The 19850-nt window shown below is 38.5% G+C and overlaps 1 protein-coding gene across 2 annotated transcripts in view; it reads left to right on the top strand.

The window, feature by feature from the left end:
- Positions 1–19850, top strand: part of MGAT4D (MGAT4 family member D) — a 36118-nt gene that overhangs the window by 11414 nt on the left and 4854 nt on the right. Inside the window, exons 2-11 of one of the 2 annotated variants that reach the window (XM_082050347.1) lie at positions 282–443; positions 2552–2692; positions 4005–4138; positions 6178–6224; positions 8124–8237; positions 9531–9606; positions 13475–13586; positions 14494–14624; positions 18336–18443; positions 19326–19519. In XM_082050347.1, coding sequence (XP_081906473.1) covers positions 282–443; positions 2552–2692; positions 4005–4138; positions 6178–6224; positions 8124–8237; positions 9531–9606; positions 13475–13586; positions 14494–14624; positions 18336–18443; positions 19326–19519 — 1219 coding nt within the window. The remainder of the gene's footprint in view (positions 1–281; positions 444–2551; positions 2693–4004; positions 4139–6177; positions 6225–8123; positions 8238–9530; positions 9607–13474; positions 13587–14493; positions 14625–18335; positions 18444–19325; positions 19520–19850) is intronic. The other variant, XM_082050348.1, reaches the window with a different exon arrangement.

Raw genomic sequence — 19850 nt, 5'->3', positions numbered from 1 at the left:
TTCGGTGCAACTCATCATCTTTCTCTGACTTTTTCCTTATTATGGATGTCACATTCTCATTCTTGTCTTCATTGCAAGCCTTTGCCCAGCTGTTCCTCAACTCTGCTTCTTAATACTCTTCCAGGCTTCTTCATTCTATGAATAAACTTTGAGCAGCCTCTTTTATTATTGTTCATACACTCTGGTCATGTCTTCTTCTCAGCTGTCTCCTATTCTTAAACTTTCTCTTTATTCCATCATATAATTCACCTATTTGAAAATAAAATACGTTCTCATTGCAGGAAACGACTTCGACATGTACCAAAGCCAGTTGCTGGAACTTCGGCAAAGACTTCTGTATGCTGAAAAGGAAAATAAAAGAAGATCACAGGAACTGAGCAGTGCCCTAGATGAAATTAAGCATATAGTTGCAAAAAGAATGAACTTTACGACAAATCGTACAGGTTTGTACGTATAAATAATGTACTGTGCTAGCAGTTCAAAGTTTTTTATGTGCTCATGTGTCTTTATCACTCGTGGAGAGAAAAATAATTGATTTGGTTATATCAGCATTAGGTAGAAATTTCTGTTTTTAAAGAACATGTGGGGAGGTAACCTGTAGCGTCTCTTTAAACAGGATCAGTTTGTAACTAAACAAATAAGGAGGTGAAAAAAAAAAGAGGAAACACAATAGGCTGCAGTGGTGTCACAGTGGCAAAGCTGTGCATACTGCTGATCGAGTTTCTCACAGTGCGTGTCCTTCTCTCAGTGCCAGCTACAGAACACAGGACAAGCTATTTTTTACCAGCTGTGTAAAAGAATTTTTACTGTGCCACCACACCTTGATAAATATCAGGAAGGCAGGTACACCTCGGTTATTCTGCAGTCCTGTTCTCCCTCCTGCCCAGGTGAGGTGGTTTTTTTGGAGGGCAGTTTTTGGCCGTAAGTTCTTTGCCATCCTTTCTTGTGCCAGATTCCCTGTTTGTGGACACAGGGACCGCGGTGCCCATGGTGGGCGCGCAGCCTCATGTCCGCAGGCAGAGCGCACGCAGCTGGGTGCTTGCCTCAACCAAGGGGGTGAGAGCCCGATGAGGTCCTGCTGGCGAGATATGTTCTAGCCTAAGAATGTTCTTTCTAGAATTAATTTTTATCTTACAAGTAGTTTGTTAATAATCTGAAGGAAATGTGGATGCTTATAAGTGATTCCAACCTGTAAAGGAGATTTCTGTAGTTCAGTGATATGGATTCTTCCCATTGTTTAATTAAGTTATTTACTAAAAAATATATTGGATCATTGGCTTCTAGACTATTGTACATCCCTATCTGTCTGCACACTGTAATTGCATGGAATACATGAAAAAATTCAATTCTGTCCCCTAAAAGAAATTATGTAGTGGTGCAGGATCTGCCTTCCTCCCTGTTCAAACTGGAAGAGCTACTTCCCTGGGGACGGAAGGAAAAATAGAAGGGGCACCTCTGTGCTGGAAGCGTTCCACAACATGCCCTGATTTCAAAAAGAGTCTAGATGTTACTGAAAACTACTTTTTAAAAATCCTTATTTGCATTTAATACAGCTGGCTGGTGTCCAATTAAAGTAGGGCATTAACCAGGACTGTTAAGGGGAAGAAGGAGCAAGGTGCATGTCCTGTTTTGTGTAGTCAGCTTTGTTTCTTACCCTGTTCTTCCCTGCCTCTCTTTGTCTGTTCCTTCAATATTATCTCAGTGGGACTGTTCAGATGTGTATAAACAAATGCTTAAGTGTTGGCAGTGTTGTGGTCTTGTAAGTGTTAGAATAGAGACTGTTGTCAGCCACCAACAGCCCTATGTACTGTGGACAGAGTTATTGCCTCACACATATAATAGCAGCAGAGGACAGTGGAAGTCCCCCTTCCCTCTGCTCTTCGTTCTTACTAAAGCCAGTTGAATATCAGAAACTATTCAGGTTGTCAACTCACAGGATTTAAAGCAGAAATGTCTGAATAGTTTAAATTTTATTTTTACATACTCTTCTGCTTCCCATTCCAACCAAGTTTTATTGTACAACAAAAATGGTTGTCATTTTTGCCCTTGGACTTTTTATAACTTCAGAACTGCTGTTTGAGCCCCAAAAACCACTGTGTGTTACATTTTGGGGAAAACGTTTAACTTTTTTAAGTAATTAATAATATAACTAACCAGAATCTGTGTTTCTTTTAATTTAAAAAGTTGATTGCCAACTGTGCAAAAAAAAAAAAACGCAATTTTTTTTTCCTGATGTTTTTAAAACAGCTGCTTGTTATATTTGAAGACAGCCCAGTCCTGCAACTGTTTAAGCACAGAGAAATGCAGGCAGACTTCCAGGACGTTCAGGCTTGGAGTCACCTGGGGGGTTGTATGTGTTTACTGGGCGTTTCCCAGTTTATTACTGCAGGAGGTTGTAATATATGACATATAATCACTTCTGAGGAATAGTTATGATTGAACAACCTTGTGCGTGGTACTCTCTTAGTATTCCATTGAGGAAAACGAAATAATAGGCTTCACTGCTGGCTTTTTGTTTTATGCGTCTATGTGGGTTTGTTGTTTCTTTAAGATGATAGGAAGGGGCAAATGTTAAACCTCACCAGAAAACTGCCGGTACATCTTACAAACATGTACTACTACCTACCTCACCTTCGAGAATACGAAGATGCCATTTTTCCGAATGTTATATTTGGGCAACAGAGGACCGGAGGTATGAAATAAAGTTTGGCTTATATTTTCTATATGTTTATATTTTATATTAAGTCCTATTAATGGAGCATGCTCAAAGTTCAGAGTGAGTTTTCTCCCTAAACTTTATAGTGTTGCCAAACTGAATAAATTTTAATGGGCATGGCTAAAGCACTTTTACCACTCCCATCGCAGTTTCAAGTCTTTACCCCCAAGTATTCTGATAAACCTTTTCAAATAGCAATAAAAAATAGTCATAACTGAAAAACAGTATTATTTTGGGGGTTTAGTCATATATTCATATGGCTAAGAAAAAAAAAGTAATGTTTAATTTTCACTTACATGGACACAAAAATCACAATAGCAAGACTGTACTTTAACAAGTACAGGTTGACATTCAGTGTGTAAAACCAAACAAAACCCCAAGGGTTTAGCAGGTCGTGTGCTGGGAAGGAATGCTGGAACTTTGGCATTTTTGGGCTGACACTGGCACAGATGATGAAGTCTGGAGCAACTCACTAACTGCACCTACTCTTTTCCTTCAAAATCTTTTGCTTTCTTACCAGCCTCATGAGATTTTGGTGAACAGGAATACACAGGTTTACTGAGCTATATTAGGTCATTGACTTAGGTAATACCCATACCAATGAAAAAAGAGACGTCCTGCTTACAATCTAATATAGCCCAGGTGTTACTAGTGCAGTCTTTCCCACAGACAGGTTCAGTTCCTTTCCTCTTAAAAACAATAACATCTAGGTTTCCTCTTCTTATTATTGGTTATGTCAAAACCATGGATTCCTATCATTTAAGCTGCTCAGAAAGATTTTTTTTTAGTTGGATTCCTTTCTGAGATACACAGCACTCACCTCCTGTGAGAACTTGCTCATTAAAGTCATGTTCATTTAACTCTTACTACTCAGAACTCTGACTCCATACCAAAAGCTAGCACTTATTTTACAATATCCACTTTCAAAACCCAGTAGCGATTACCTATGTGTTTGCCAGAGGTAGCAATATTTTCAAGTTCTCAAATATTTACAGTCTACGCAGTGTAGACCTGGTGCTAATAACACAGAAACGGGTGTCTCTAACCTAGTCTTAGCTGCAGGCATCTCCTCTCCCAGGCAGTAAGGCAAATGCTGTCACAGTGCTATTGGAAGATTAACTATCACCAAGCAAACCAAACAGTGAATATTCGTGATTATAATTATCTTGAAACACCATAGTCCCATTCAGTTGTTCTCATGGTTACTTCAAATCAAAATTAAAATGTAATTTCAGTTTCTCTTTACCTGACATAAAATTATGTGTCTTGTGGACTTCTTTCTTTGCAGTCTCACTGGTGATGGGTATTCCTACTGTGAAAAGGGAAAAACAACACTATCTGATGACTACACTGCATTCCCTATTGTACGAACTTTCTGAAGAACAGAAGGACGACTGTTTAATAATCATCTTTGTAGCAGAGGTGAGTTTGCATGGAAAGGTGCAGTATGCTGTTAGAAACACCATATGGAAATTTGTATCTTAGTATAATAGTGTGGGAGATGACTGCAAAATACTGATAGGCCTTTGGGAGGGATTTCTTCAGGGCTGGAGGAGATAAGGAGCAGTTAGTGCCTCAGTCTTCATATGAGGAAAAACCCCTGTAACTCATATGACTGAAGGGGAAAAAGTCATATTACATTAACAGACACAGTTATTGCAGTCAGATTTTCAAACGAAACCATGAGAACTCATTATTTATCTCTGAAAGTAAACTACTCAAAGAATGAAAAGTAAATCCCCCACAGAAAGGTTCTATAGATCCTGAAAAAAGTAAACTTACTCAGTCTAACAGAAGTACAGGTTACTCATCTGCCATTTTGACATCACATATCTTACAAAGTACCTTGACTTCTGCTTGTGTACTGCCGTTTCTTTTAAAAAAGAAAACTATTCAGGGACATGAATGTTTCATGACTGGGAAAGTAAACAGTGCTCAAGGTAAAATATTAGGGGTAAATGATTTTTTTTCTTATTCCAAGAAGTCTTGATCACATTGGAAAAAATCTACAGAAGGAAATTAGTAATAGTTACTTGCAGGTAAAAAGGCTTATTCAAAACTTCATATTTTTTCTTTGTATTTCTTTGTCCTTCCAAAACCAGCATGGAATTTCATACATGTATTCATTAACAGTTAAAGTTTGCTTTTTTAGTTCAATCATCACTTAGAGCAGCTTTTGCAACTGTGGTACTGTCAAACAGAACATAATTCACTTTATTGAGTGAGATCATGACTTCCACTTTTCTGTTTGGATCACAACAATAACTAGATAGGCTCAGTTTTACTGGCTGTAAAGTTCCCCTTCAGTGTAATTTTCAGAAGCTGAACTTATTTTACAGTTGTGTTTCTCCTAGCTGCCATTCAGATAAACCTTCTACTACAGGGCTTCGGAGAGTTATCTGGGTTTCTAAGGGTTAATTTCCTAATGGTACAGTTTCCCACTGTGGACCATCCCGAAGAGGCACTTTCAGGAAATGGTAGCTTGGGTTGTAGTAGTTATACATTTCAGCCAATTTAGGATTAAACTGCTGTTGTAAGGGTCAGTTTCTCTCCTTTTTCCCATCCCCAAAGTCACATCCTGGCAGCTTCTATTTCTCAGCCATCCAGTAAATTAGAGCGGGTTAATCGTGCTGTTGGGAGAGGTGATAAGAACACAAAATTATGAGAGGACAGCAGGTAGTTTCACTGATCAGAAATCCACACCTGCCTTTTTTCCCAGAGAGTTTCAAAAGATCAAAGGTTTACATAGTGAGTTAAGTCAGAATAACTCATTGACTGAAAGTGAGTTGCAAAGTTGTTGGTATTTTTGTCTTATGACAGTTGTTTACTTATCACATCTTTTTTTATTTACTACAAATTTAACATCTAGCTGGTAACAATTTTAGGTGTATTTAAAAGAACAATCTGAACTGCTAAGACAGGTATTGTTTTAGAAATCACTTCCATAAAACTTAGCGCTGTTTGATATCGTTAACAGATATGTTTTCCAGGCTAAAATTGATATTTTTATGAAACAGCAGCAATGAGTTAGTATGTCCTCAGAATTTTCAGTCTAGGAGCCATAAGTTTGTTATATTAGGAATAAACTTAAAAATTTTCAGTATCACTAACTTTAGAAACTTTTGCTTAGGTGACTTTTCTCAACAGCTCAGGCCTCTTTTGTAATTTTTGTGTGATTAACCTGAAGTGGCTCTTTTTACTGACAGTTATATGACTCTGCTTTTCTAGCATAGCTGAAAGGTATAGGACAGAATTTTATGCAGAAATTACATTGAAAGTTCATTTGCCTTGAAAACACCATACTGTCCTTTAGTAGAAATGCTGCTATAACATATTGCTTTTGTTGGGAAGGAAAATAATTGAAGAATAAAAATGAATTGTTTACATGTAAATATTCCCTGCAAAATGTTGCGTAATACAAAAATGGGTGACTTGAAATGGAACTCCCCTTTTTTCTTTAGGTGAATGAAGAATATGTTAACAGTGTTGCAGAAAGTGTTAAAACCAGGTAAGTCCTATGGACTGTAACACCAAACAGCTAGTAAACACATTTTGAGCTTTTATGGAAAGAATAAGAGCATTTCAACAGTAAATTACAACACTGCCATACTGAAATGGAAGTGGTAAGAAATGAGGCAAAGATGCTCTCTTAATATGTGTATTGTAAGACACTGTGAAATTCAGAAGTATGTATATCCATTTGTTTTCCTTTTTTTCTTATTTCATAAATATGCTTTAACTAATGAGGCAAGGTCTGAGCTTAAGCACTGATAAATATTTACTTGAACCGAAGTCTTTTCCCCATGAAATTAATGATGCAATTCAAGGCACCTGAGGCTACACATATTAGGTCCCCACTGACTTCATGGCCCTGCAATGTATTCTGATGTCTCACATGGTTTCTGGGTGATTTTGTTCCCTTGTTTGCCTCTTTTTTGTGAAGGTAATGGATTTTGGACAGCGATCAGATTATATTTATAATGTTAAATGCTGTTATATGATGGGTAACATGAAATGGTTGTTCTTTTCTCTGCCACATTAATGCAAGAGATATCAAATGAAGGCTTGGTTCACGCTGCAGTTTTACTTGCCCTTATTATTCTTTCCCATAGATGTTTACAGCATCATGTGCATGTTAAAAACCTTAGAGCAGCTTGAGAGGAGCAACTACTAAATTAATATGTTTGTGCAAAAAAAAAAATACACTCATTCGTAGATTTATTTTGTCTTACCAAAGCTGCTTTCCAAGAAATTGTGTAGTGCAGCTAGCAGTCACAAAACAAAGCTAAAAGCCCTGAAGCGCAGCTGACTGAAAGAAGCAAGAGATGAAAACTGTCTTGTGCTGTGGTACTGGTGTTGCTGGTTTCTTTGGTGTACAAGCTCATTCATGAATTGGTACTCCAACAGAAACCCACTTTGGCCAGTATTTGAAGTGAAACAGCCTTTCTCCTCTCTGCTTTTTTAAAATGCCTACAAGAGACCTCTCAATCTTTGTATCAGTGCTTTATTAGAATACTATCAAAACTACAGCAAAAAACTAACAAGATCCCTGGTGAGGTTGCCATTTTCTTCACATTTGAGGCTTTACTGCATGTCCCGCTCTGCTCAAGTGTTTCCCAGGCTGTGTTTAGGGTGCAGGTTTCCCACAGAAGCTGAGCCCGCCAGCTAAGTAACAGCAATAGCCTCCTGCCTGCAGAGGGTTTATCTCAGCTGGGAGTGCTGCAGCCAGGACAAGGTGAGACACAGTCCTCCTCGGTACCGTTGAGCACCCCAAGGTTCAATACGTACAGCAACTTAAGCACTCACACCATATTTATGTTTTTTGAAAATGTTACTGCAGAGTAGATGCTTTGTCAGTGTTACACAGTAAGTCTGAGATTCTTTTTCATAAGCATGCTTGTGCTGTGATGCACTTAATTTTTAATGTTAGCAGTTTTTAATGAATCATAGAAAATGGGGAACTCATTTCTGAGAACTCCCCATACCAAACCCCTACTCCAGCACCATATCGTTTTGGCTAGAATGTAGAATCAGAGTTAGAGCAAGTGTAAGGAAGGCAGTTGACCTCACTCTAGGGGTAACAGTTGCGTGTAGTTCTAAACAGTGAATTTAGTTGTGAGTTAATGTTGTGTTTTGGCAACCATCTCAGGATTATGAGTAAGCATCTATAAATTCAGGATGGGCAGGATTTCCGAGACACATTTGTGTGACTTTGAGTTATTATTCTGACTGTTCTGATGGTGTTCAAAGATCCCTTCTTGGTTCCTAATTTCTTGGTACCTAATTTCTTCACCTGAGTTGTGAATTCTACTTCTGGAGGAGCAGACCTGTCTCTGGGGAGCTGCTGGCTGTGGTTGCCCTCAAAAGTCTTTTTGAGGAATGACATTTCAGTAAATTCTCTTCACAGCTTCCCCGGAGAAATCCAATCTGGAGTCCTAGAGGTTATTTCTCCTCCTACTTCTTATTATCCAGATCTTTCCAACCTGAAGAAAGCATTTGGGGATTCAGAGGACAGAGTAAGGTAAGATAGCTGTAGAAGACCTAACAACTTTTTCTGAGACTACAAAATGGAAAATTCTGCAAAAATCAACATTGTTGGAGCTGATAATGTTTTTGTGAGCTAATGGACCTTAAGTGTACATTTAAAAAAAATAATTATACGAGAGGGTCTTGAGAAAAACTATGCTGCACATCAGCTTCAGGGTGAGAGCAAAGGCTTCTCCTTTGGGTCTTGACACCAGGCATCCCACAGGTTTTAAACCAGTTGGATAATGTCAAGAGGTGATAAGCTAGACAATCTGATCATAAAGGAAAAAATAGGAAAATGTTTTATGTGACAGATACAGGAGAGGCTCTGAGAACACACAAAGGAAACCCCCTATGGCCCCTTAGCTAACTAGAAACAACTACTGTTGTAGTTAATGTGTTAATGACCCAACTTTTGGTGATCATAGACTTTTTATGCTACTGTTAATAATACATTGTAACAGGTGATGATATTTGCTCATGTGCTTCAAATTCACTGGGGCTGAGATTATGACCTAACAAAATTTAAATATTGGAGGAAAGAAATTTTCTTTTGATGAACAATAACTAATTTATCAGAAGCGACCACAACAAGGCAGCAAGAGAGCTGCAGTACTGACAGCAAATGTATGTATGCATGTATAGTAGGTTTATAGATAAACCTTAGATCTTTCAGAGCATAAACATATTTACATACTTATACTTAAGTTTCACATATTATTAGATTTGAATCAGATACACTTTAATGATAATTACTGATAAATTACACTCTAGTCTTTTAGCATTGAATTATCAAACATCACCTTCATCCTCTGGTAAATGAGATACTGTACTTTGTAGAGAAAAATCTCTGTTTACATTTAATTGGAAAATGAAGTTTATCAACCTATTTCTGTGCTGTTCATCAGTAAAAGCACTTAATTTTACATCTTTAAATAATGATTGTGTGTTGATCTCTACTGTTCATAGTGTAAAGAGTAGAATCTTTAAGTCATTTGAATATACTTGTTAGACATTTTGTTTCTGGCTGCATTGATACAGATAACATTTTTTTTCTTTGTTAATTTTTATAGGAAAGTCAAATTATTCACAAATGTTTACACTGATTGTAGAGGAATTTTTAGATCAAAAAATAGTACTTCCTTTCTTATTCACTTAACAAGTTAGCATACGCAACCTTACAATTTCTGTAGAGAAAAAACTGTAGAGCATTAGAAATGCTTTTGTTATACAAATAACTCTTGCAAACCCCTCAAAAAGCTTATCAGAATTTGCTGCTTATGTTTAGGTGGAGAACTAAACAGAATTTGGATTATAGCTTTTTAATGCTATATGCCCAACCTAGGGGAACATTTTATTTACAGGTATGTTCACTTTATCATTAAGTAGCTGCAATACATCTGTACTGATTATTAGCTTTGCCAATTTTAATTTCTTTCAAAGGCCTTAATAAAAACAGCAACCTATTGTGATTTTCTGTGTATTTTGCCTGTGCTCTTTACAAGTGTCCACATATTTCTGTGTTTATATATATCCTGCAGCCAGGTACTATTTGATTAAATCTATCTGTACCTTCCTGTCATTTGTGAGGTTGAATAACATGGTAACTGAAGCATGACACCCTTATTTAATTAGGTTAAGAAAGTCAGAGTTTAATGTGTTTTTACTTGGTGCAGCAAGACAGAATAGTGGTGGTAGGTCCAGGTTATAGCTCAGATCACAATGAACCAAAAAAACTTTAAAGGACCTTTCCAGACAGGGAAACACACCAGTATAATCACATTGGAGGAAAGGTTATACTGCAAGTTGGTACAGATCTTAAACTCTCTAGAAGATTTAGTGTGTTAGATTAAGTTTAGCCATCATTCCAGATTTGTGCTAATTTGCACTCTGTAAAGGCAACAATCACCACCAGAGATTCCAAAATGTATCATGACTGTTCAGTAGTGGAACAGATCCATAAAATTTCATGTAGCTCATGAAAGTCAACAGTTTTAAAACATTTCAGAACAGCATTTTGCTGAGTTCTTGAAGTTTGTCTGGATCTTCCCCTGCTTGAACAGGCCTCGGACTCCGCATCACATAAGTACATCACAGGATTCCCAGAAGCAGAAGACCACGAGAGCAGGCAGCTCATGCAGTTCTTGTCAGCGTTTAACACAAACTTATTTGAGCTGGGCTATCCCAGAGTCTGTTCTTAAATTTGGCATAGGCACTCGGAAGATGGGTGGACAAGGAGAAATGCTGTCAACTGAACACTTAGATTTACTGGAAAATGAAGAACTTTCCTGTGACTTTAGTATATTTTTAAGAACGCTAGCCAAGTTGACTAAGTGCAGTAGAGCACCGGGCCATGGGAAACGTGCTGAAGGCAAATGTTAAGCGTGCTGCCAGTGTCCCTTTCTATAATAATATAAAGTTCTCCAAGCATTCATGTTTGCGTGGAAATGACTTACTTATGTATTTGTGTTTTTAAAGAAATGTGAAAAAGGTGTTTTCTTGTCTGGGACAGGATGTAAGGACTGAACTGTGTCATTTGGAGCAAAGTCTGGCTTGTGATGGTCTGATGACAGTTACGGCTGCATTCAGAATTTTCTTAGAACGAAACTATACTTTCCTCGTATTCTTATCTAGTATATCCACTTCTTCATTTGTCTGTCCAGCCTGCAGCTTCTTCTCTAGCATAGATGCTGGTCTGCTGTGAAAATTCCCCTTAGAGTACAGCTGAAAAGAAGGAAGACATTCTGCTATAAAGATGCTTAAAATCTACCTCTGTTTCGAAGCCTTATACTAATAGAAAGCAAATAACGCAGAAATCCCTTTCCTTGGCCTGATACAAAGATTTACTTCAGTAATCTTAGGGAAAACTTGAAATAGATTAGAATTTATTTACTGTTTTGTCAGAAACTGATACTAACTTCTGAATTTTGAAAGAAGTGTATGTTAATTAGTCTTGATGTCACGAGTCAGGCAAGATCTTTGCTGAATAATGTAAAAGCTCATTGTAGGACACAGCTGAAACAGGATTTAAGCAAATAACTTTGTGAAGTCCATTGAAGCTAACAGGGTTACACTGTGGATGAACCTTACCTGCTGATCAAATATAATCTTTGAAAAAAGGCAATAAAGCACATCAGTCATCTCATCTCTCGTAAATCACATCAGTCATCTCATCTCATCTCTTCTACTTGAACTTGAAGCATGTCTTCTACTTTGCCTCTCTTTTTTTTTTCCTCTGAGATGAGTACTGCTCATCTCAGAGTACTGCTCCTTTCAGGCTTTTTTTGGTGAAGTTTTCTTAATAAAAAACTAAGAGAACTTTAAAATACTTGTTTCTGCTTTCACTATACTTCCCAGAGTTGAATGCAAATTACGGGGCTCAGTACAGGGTTAATTAAATAACTTTTAGTGGCCTGGGCTATATAGGATATCAAACTACATTCTCTAAAACTCACTTTTAACTGTCGGCTTCAGAAAAGACTGTTACAGCCTTCTCCCTATGCAAAACGACTTTCAGTTCATAACGACATTCACACCCGCTTTGCATTGCAGCCTCTGTATTTTTCATGTTTTCTACTTTTGTGTGCCTTCTTTTAGTGTTTCTTGATATGATGGTCTCCCTAGTTTTTGAGATACTCCTCCTTCTGCCTTTTCTCCTTTTCTGGGTGCCCCTCAATTTCTTTTCAAGGATTCTCTGAGACTCTGCTCATCTCCCTTTACATCTAGCCACTGAATATTCCTCTTAGTTCATTAAATTTTATGCAAGATTCCTTGTAAGTTCAAGTTTTGTTTTGTTTTTGTTTGTTTGTGTTTTTTTTGTTTGTTTGTTTTGGTTTGGGGTTTCTGTTTGGCTTTTGGTTTTTGTTTTGTTTGTTTGATTGATTGTTTGTTTAAATTTTATTTTTTATAACTGTCATTTCAGCTCAGTCCCCAGATCTCAGAATCTGCTAATAAGCACCCAAGCACTCGTCTCGATCAGTTCATCTCCATTTATGTGTTCTTGATATCTTATCACCAGCAAAAGCTGAGTCAAAACAAATCTCTCAATCTTTTATTTCAAACTTTGTTCTGCTTCCTCCTTATTTCACCATTGACAACATATTTCTCGCCCACCAGCCATACACTTGTACTAGAGGCCAAATTCAGCTAAAAACTGTGGGTCTGCTCTCTCAAGCTCTTGCTGCTGAGTCAGTTAAGGATGCAAAAGCAGCAGGAAACTCTGAATTTTCTTTTTCATGGCATTCATTTTCTACCTATTTAGCTTTCTGAACCAGATGCCAGTGCCACCAGACAAGCGCCAGATCAAATTAACTGTATCATTACACTGCACTCCAACATTTTCCTCCTCCTCTTTCTGTGTTTTTCACACCCGTACCAAGTTCAAACCCTGAATTACTTGCTCCTTAATTATTTCTGCAATTTCTTTATTTTCATTGTGTCATTACCTCTGAACTCCTTGTTTGAACTCATTGTCCTTGGCTTTAGCAGCTGGAGCAGCCTCTGCCCTTTCAGATCGCCCATTCTTCTCCAAAGGCTGTGCAAAAATTCAGCCAAGGCCTTTCCCATTTCCTTGACAGACATCAGTCTCCTTTTCTGAGTATCCTTTAGCTGGCTCTACTGATATATTCAGCATCAGCCTTCCTGTCCTTCAGTGTGCTTCACAGCATCTTCCTTCTTTCATATGACTTGTATTGCCTGAAACAACTTGCCTTCTACTAGTGTCTTGGTAACCATCCACAGTTCTCCTTGGTCACCTTTTAGGTATGACAAAGCCGGCCCAGGCTAATCTGCAGGGCTTCTAACCATCTGCTTTAGATGCCTCTCTTTTCAAACAATTTGTTCCCACTGCTCATCAAGGCTTATACAACTTCAGTACAAACTGTCTACCGTCTTCTTCCTTAACCTCCATCTCCCTGCTTAAAGTTTTCTTTTAAGTGAGATCTCTTTAGGGTAGAAAGTCCTTCCTTCTTGGAAAAGTGAGAAGCACTCATGGTGTTATTGTCACTCTTGTAAATAAATATTTAATGAATGATACTGAAACAGAGATATGTGTAAAAGCTGAATACTGATCCCGTGTAGTTTGGCACAACTTCAGTACACAGCGTACAGCAGTCAAACACAAGGCAGTTGTCACAGGTGGCAACATCACCACCCTCTCTGCAAGCAGTAAAACCACCACTTGCCTTCTGATTTTTCACTGCCTTTTTTTTTTTTTTTTCTTCCTTTCCCCAGCTGGAAGATGATATTATAGCCAAACCTGATTATATTCAAAGTATAAAAAACTTCGCTGCTCAACAGTCTGAAGAGTGGATGATTCTTGAGTTCTCCCAGCTTGGATTTATTGGTAAGTTACTAAGACATCAGCAGGGTGAATTGGATTTGGAGCTGTGTGGGTTGAGTAGGTCTCACTTGGAATAACATTTCAATGTACAGAAGGATTCGCATATTAAAACTTCCTTGGTTCTTCAGGAAAGATCACACGTCTTGTACTTTTTGTGCTCTTTAAAAGTGTCTTTTTAATGCAGTCTCCATAGCACAGAATCTAGTAGCTGGGTTCCCATTAGAAGCAAATTGTTCTACTTCAGGGCACTATGTGCCCCTGTATCATGTAGTTTTCAAGAATGAAATTTGAACAATCTATTTAAAACTCTGCATCCTTTCCTTCTGTAGAGCAGAACATGCATCCTGGGTCAAAGGGAGGAGTTTTTTATTATTTTTAGTAGAGAATTTTTTATATTTTTTCTTCTGTTCTCAGTTTACTTGTGATAACACTTCTAAATGTTAGGTCAAACAAAGAAATCTAACAAACTCTGCTAATAAAAATAGCAAGAGAACTAAATGAACAGTTATAATATTTTAAAAGCAACATTTTTCACATCTATGTCTTAATTTAAATATACTCAGTATAGTATCGCCAGTGAGATTGCACATCTAGCATTTTGAGGAATTTTTCAGACTTCATTCCATCTGACACACTGATAGATGTGACTGGCAGATTTGTGTTTGGAATTAGGATATAGTTGCACACCTTATTAGTCAACTGGTTGACTATGTGAGAATATCTCCAGGCATGGGATGGAAATCTTCTTAAAATCCCAGAAAGCTGGAGGATGAGCAGCTCTCCAAGGCTGGAGTCTGTGTGAAATTTCCACTAAATATCCATGCGTTTAAGGCTGGAGTAAACATAAAGCTAGTCATCTTTCCACAGCAATAACAATATCTGAATATGTGATTTCTTGTCTTGCTTTCAGGAAAATTGTTTAAATCAGAAGACTTGCCACTCATAGTGGAATTTTTTCTCATGTTCTATAAAGATAAACCCATAGACTGGCTTCTAGACCACCTGCTCTGTGTTAAAGTGTGCAATCCAGAAAGGGATGCAGTAAGTATGTCTGTGAATTTGTGAACACAAGTAATATTCAAACAGTCTCAGTGACAAAACGATTTCTTTTCAAAAAGCAGAATAGAAATCTCTCAAACCTGACTTGCTTTGGAATTTGTGGGGAAAGATCTGGTGGAGATCTGCATAGTATGGCACTGTGAGCCCATTAGTGCAGATGGAGAGGCCTGACTCACAGAAATTCAGATTTCTGCACAGAGCTGTCTTGCCTCCATCAGCTCTGAATATGGACAGTGCAAGCTCACATCTGCCTGCAGCTGATCACACAGGCAATCCCACAGCACCAAAGAAAACTCTGAATATGTAAACCTGCATTCCTGTGCAATCTGCTCTGGGTGAACTAGGTGATCTCCAGAGGTCCCTTTCAACCCCAACCATTCTGTGTTCCTGTGAAACCTAAGTGGACTGTCACAATTCGTAACCTTCTGCTGACCTTTTAATATGAAAGTCAGTAAAGCATACAGTTTTACAATCACAGTTGTTCTGAATTTTGCTTATCAGTTCCTTTCTGTTAGGAAGCAGAACTTAAGTGTCTTGCTTTAAATCTTATACTACCTGGGGAAAAACTTGGCTGTTTGCCTGGGAAAAAAGTGTGGGAAAAATGTGTAGATTGAAAGAAATAAATGGTACTTTTTACTGAAAAGGAAAGAAACAGTTGAACTGCAAAAGGTGCCATTCCTAGCACTACAGGTGAGCCCAATTATAAGTATTTCTTCAGGTCCTTTTGCATTTTTCTCCAACCAGTCTTTGGTCTTGGTCACTACTCATGCTCTCCTGGTATAACACACTGTGCCACAGCAAACTGACTGGAGTTTCTACCCCTTCTTGGTTTTCAAGGTTCAAGAGTTCTTATTTGATTAGTGTAGCCAGTCCCTACTCCAGGTGTTTGCACATGTTAGTTTAGTGCTGCTGAAGAAGGAGGAAGAGACAGATAAGAGTTGTGCAGAGCAGGAGACGGAGGGGAGCGGAACAAAGAGGCTTCATGTTTTACTGTGTAGCAGAAGAGACTCCTGGGGACAGCAAAATGTCTCTGGTTTTACACTTTGTAGTGACAGAGGAGTCTCCATTTCCACTTCATACAGGTAAGAGTAAGCTTTGAAATCCTACTCCATGGGTTAGGCTGGCTCGTAGAAGTCAGAGGGAGCCTTAGGTACCTCTAATTTAGGTTCCTGCCTAAACCGCAGCTGTGTTCCTGGAAGGCAGGCAGGCAGGCAGCTGCTGGGAGTCTGCTCTGGCCAAGCCCAAGCAGGGTGGTATTAGCCAGTTTCTAGGGAGTTTCACTTCTGCAACTGCAATTTCAATTGCTGTGGGTAGCAAAAACCTATTGAGACAAGTCAGTCTCGTGCTGCCCTTGGGTGGGAATGACCAGTGGCATGACCTATGGGGACTACTCATAAGAATGCAGAAAATAGAGGCTGGAAGAAGGATGGTGATCCCATCTGCTGTTCCTCCTTTGCTCTGCAGATTAAAGCAGTGGACTTGCCTGCAGGCACCAGAGAAGGCAGCTGGGTGACAAAAATCCTCGTGCTTTCCCCTGTCCAAGCTACTAGGAATGTCACCAAGTGGTCACACACTGTGCCTCACAGGAGGGTCAACGGTGCACCTGTTTGTGGCTTTTATGTACCGCCCTGTGGTGATGGGTGTTTGGCGAATGTCTTCAGCCTGGGCTGAGTATTAACATACCAAGATTCTACTCCATCTGCTCACTGCACTGGAAAAAGATAGCTTGTGACATTCAGAGTCATCGGATCTCTGCATGGTTCAGAAACTTCATCATTGTTTACCTCCTGTGAACTTACCTCCTGATCATGATCCAGTTCTGGCATCCCCAGTACAAAAATACACGGATCTGTTAGAGTGGGTGCCAAGGAAGACCATGAAAATTATCAGAGAGCTGGAGCAGCTCTCCTGTGAGGACAGGCTGGGAGAGTTGGGGTCGCTAAATGGAGAAGACAAGGCTCTGGGAGGACCATATTGCAGCCCTTCTATATATAAACAGGGCTTATAAGTAAGATAAAGAACAAGGGGCAACAGTCTTAAATTGAAACAGGGTAGATTTAGATTGGACGTAAGGAAGACACTTTTTACGGTGAGGATGGTGAGGTACTGAAACCTGTTGCCCAGTGGATGCCCCATCGCTGGGAGTGTTCAAGGCCAGGCTGGATGTGGCTTTGAGCAACCTGGTCCAGTGGAAGGTGTCTCTGCCTGCAGCAGGGTGGGTAGAACTAGATGGTCTTTAAAGTTCCCTTCCAACCCAAAATATTCCGTGGTTCTGTGATCATATGCAGTGGTGTGTATCTAGCAAGTGTAGTGGGACTAGCAGGCTGCAAAGATGGCAACCTTAACTTCATGAGGAGCTTTATCTCAGTTTCTGCAGAACCACCCACACCAGTCCTGTGCTACTGATTATTCTCAGCTTCTACAACAAGTAGCTCTTTTGGTAGTGCTGCCATAGCATAAAAGGAGACATGCTAGAGACTACATTATTGTAGGGCATGAACTGCAGTAGAAAGATCACAATTTTTTTATTTTTTTTTTTTTTCTACTAAAAGTACAGTGCGTTTTTCAAAGAAGCAGCTGCCAATAAATCACTTTGCATGTATTGTGCTTTTACATTGTTTTGCTGAATGTCTGCTGTGGACAAACGTGAAAATACCTAGTTCTTTTTCTAGCCTTCCAGATGGTTTTGAACTTTCAGTTAGTAATTCTGTAGAAACCATAAATGTCCCATGAATTTTGGTGCTTAAGCCAGCTGAGTGAAGACTTCATCACTTCTAGCTTTAGAAGGCACTGATACAGTTTAGGTAACATTTTTCTTTTCTAGAACTGAAAGCACTTGATTGAAGAGGTAAACACATTATCCTCCCAAATCTAAAGACATGAGACCTGGGATACAGAGAAGTTAAGTGGTCTTCCAAATACACAATGATTTTGTGGCCCAACCAAAAGTGCAACCCAAGGAGTCTCATTTTAGCTCTTTGCTCTGTTCTACGCCATTATGTTTCATTATGTCTCACGAATTATTGCAGTGTGTTTGTGTCACTGTATCAAACTATGATGCTCTATACAGAGCAAAAATTACATTTCAAGAAGTAATTTGCTATCATTAAAAAATCAAGAAACTCAGAAATTCATATCAGCTACAGTTATTTAATTCTCTTGTATATGTCATGTCACAAAGTGTACTACACTGGAAAATCAGGATTGAAATACAGTATCTAAGGGCTTATGTAATTATAAGATAAAATATACATAACATATAGTACATTATAAGCCCCTCAAACACAGGAGAAAGAGCCAAAATGACGAAGATGGAAATGTTAGCAGAATCTATCTCAGGAAGGTCAGTTTTGGTCAAAATAGTTTAATTAGCCAGAAGCAGTTAAAAAAATCAGTCAGTTTCAGATTTGAGGTCTATTTTTGTTACTCTGAGGTGTGATTGTTGGTATACAGTGCAGAAATCCCTGAATTACTGGTGGTTCAACCTTCATATCTACATAGCAGCATGAGTGGAGCTACACTGGAAACGGTGTGTTTGAAATAAGGTAACTGTTAATCTAAAGATTACGCATTTAAATATGGATAAAAAACCCAGACCCATTCCCTCAACTACATAATTAAGTTTCTATATGGAACTTTGTTTGTCTCTTCTTTATTTAAATAAAACTTCACTCCCCTTTACTTTCTTTCCAGATACACTGTGAAAAGGAAAAGGCAAAGTTGCGTATCCGTGCTAAACCATCTCTCTTTCAGCATGTGGGAACGTATTCATCATTGGCTGGGAAGATACAGAATTTGAAAGTAAGGATAAGAAATTAGCGCCATATCTCTGAATTATATGCTTATGTCCTGACTTGTTTCGCAAATCGGTTTCAAGAATTGCATCTTTGGAATTAGACAGCATTTCCACATCCAATAATGTTGGCTCTCAAATTTGGGGGAGAATATTAATCTGGCATCTAAACTGCAGGTGGAGCACATTGCTTCTGCACAAATGTCTTTGAATGTTTAATCTGAACACTTGTACCAGTCATGGTAGCATTTCATGGCATGTAGGAACCCTCTTCACAACACAAGGTTTCGTGTGCTCTGCACCCTACAAACGCAAACAGTTATGATCGTTTGTTTGGGCCAAATAGTCCACAATCCCAATACGAGGGACTATTAAGAAGAAGACATAATGGTAGGACAAGGACATGCCTATAATGATGGCCATACATTTTTGGGGAGATTTTGGAGGGCAAACAGTGGATCTGCCATGTATCTGATAAGAGCAATGAAGCTCCAGGCTTCCGGGATGTCCTGATGGCCCCACTTAGAATGGTCACGAGATCATTCAAATGGCTGCATTAGATCAGACTAGAGGTTTGTGTAGCCTTTAGCAGAGACCAAAATCAGATTATCTGGCAGAGGGCACAGTAAATAACAATGAAATAGCCTACTGTGGAGAAGTTCATTTATAAATCTAGGCAACTGAGAAACAATCAGTACAGCTCTGTCTGCAAACTGTAACAATGAGTCTCAGTGATTGCACTGAAATGAATATTCTATTTCAATTAGAAATAGATTGTATGTTTTTTGACAGTGATGTAATTATTTTCTGGAAATTTCCTGTAGTAATTCAAGATATTGAAGCACTTTTTTTTTTCCCATTGCATGATTTAAATTATGTTTCTTTAACAGGATAAAGATTTTGGCAAAAATCTGCTACATAAAAGTCATAATAATCCACCTGCAAAAGTGAATACAAGCCTAAGAATATACCAGCAATACACCTTGGAAAAAGTTTATGAAGGAAAAGACTGTTTCTGGGCTTCAGCTCCAGTGGCTGGAGACTACCTCAGCTTCACATTTTTAAAGCCACTAAAAGTAGAAAAGTAAGTATTACATGATGTGGAACATGGAAGCTTACATATATGCAGTTTGGAAATTATTCAGTTGGTTCAAAATCACCAGTGTTCAACTGTTTTTATAAACCATAGCCTGGTTACTGATGAGAAAGCCGTGATCTGCTCTTTATCTGCTCTCCTTCTTGAATTCCCCTCCTGAAATACATTTCTTCCTTAGTAATTAGAGAGCTTCTTAAATGTTTTTCCTTTTATTTCTTTAGTTAAATATTTTACATCCTCTTATGATAATTCTCAAAGGAGTTTGGTTTTAATGAATTAATTTCATCAATGGGGGCAGTGAAAGCTTTGTTTCTGTAGT

The sequence above is a fragment of the Streptopelia decaocto genome, assembly GCF_964273445.1.
Source record: "Streptopelia decaocto genome assembly, chromosome: 4".
Taxonomy (NCBI): domain Eukaryota; kingdom Metazoa; phylum Chordata; class Aves; order Columbiformes; family Columbidae; genus Streptopelia; species Streptopelia decaocto.
This window is presented reverse-complemented; position numbering and strand designations above follow the sequence as displayed.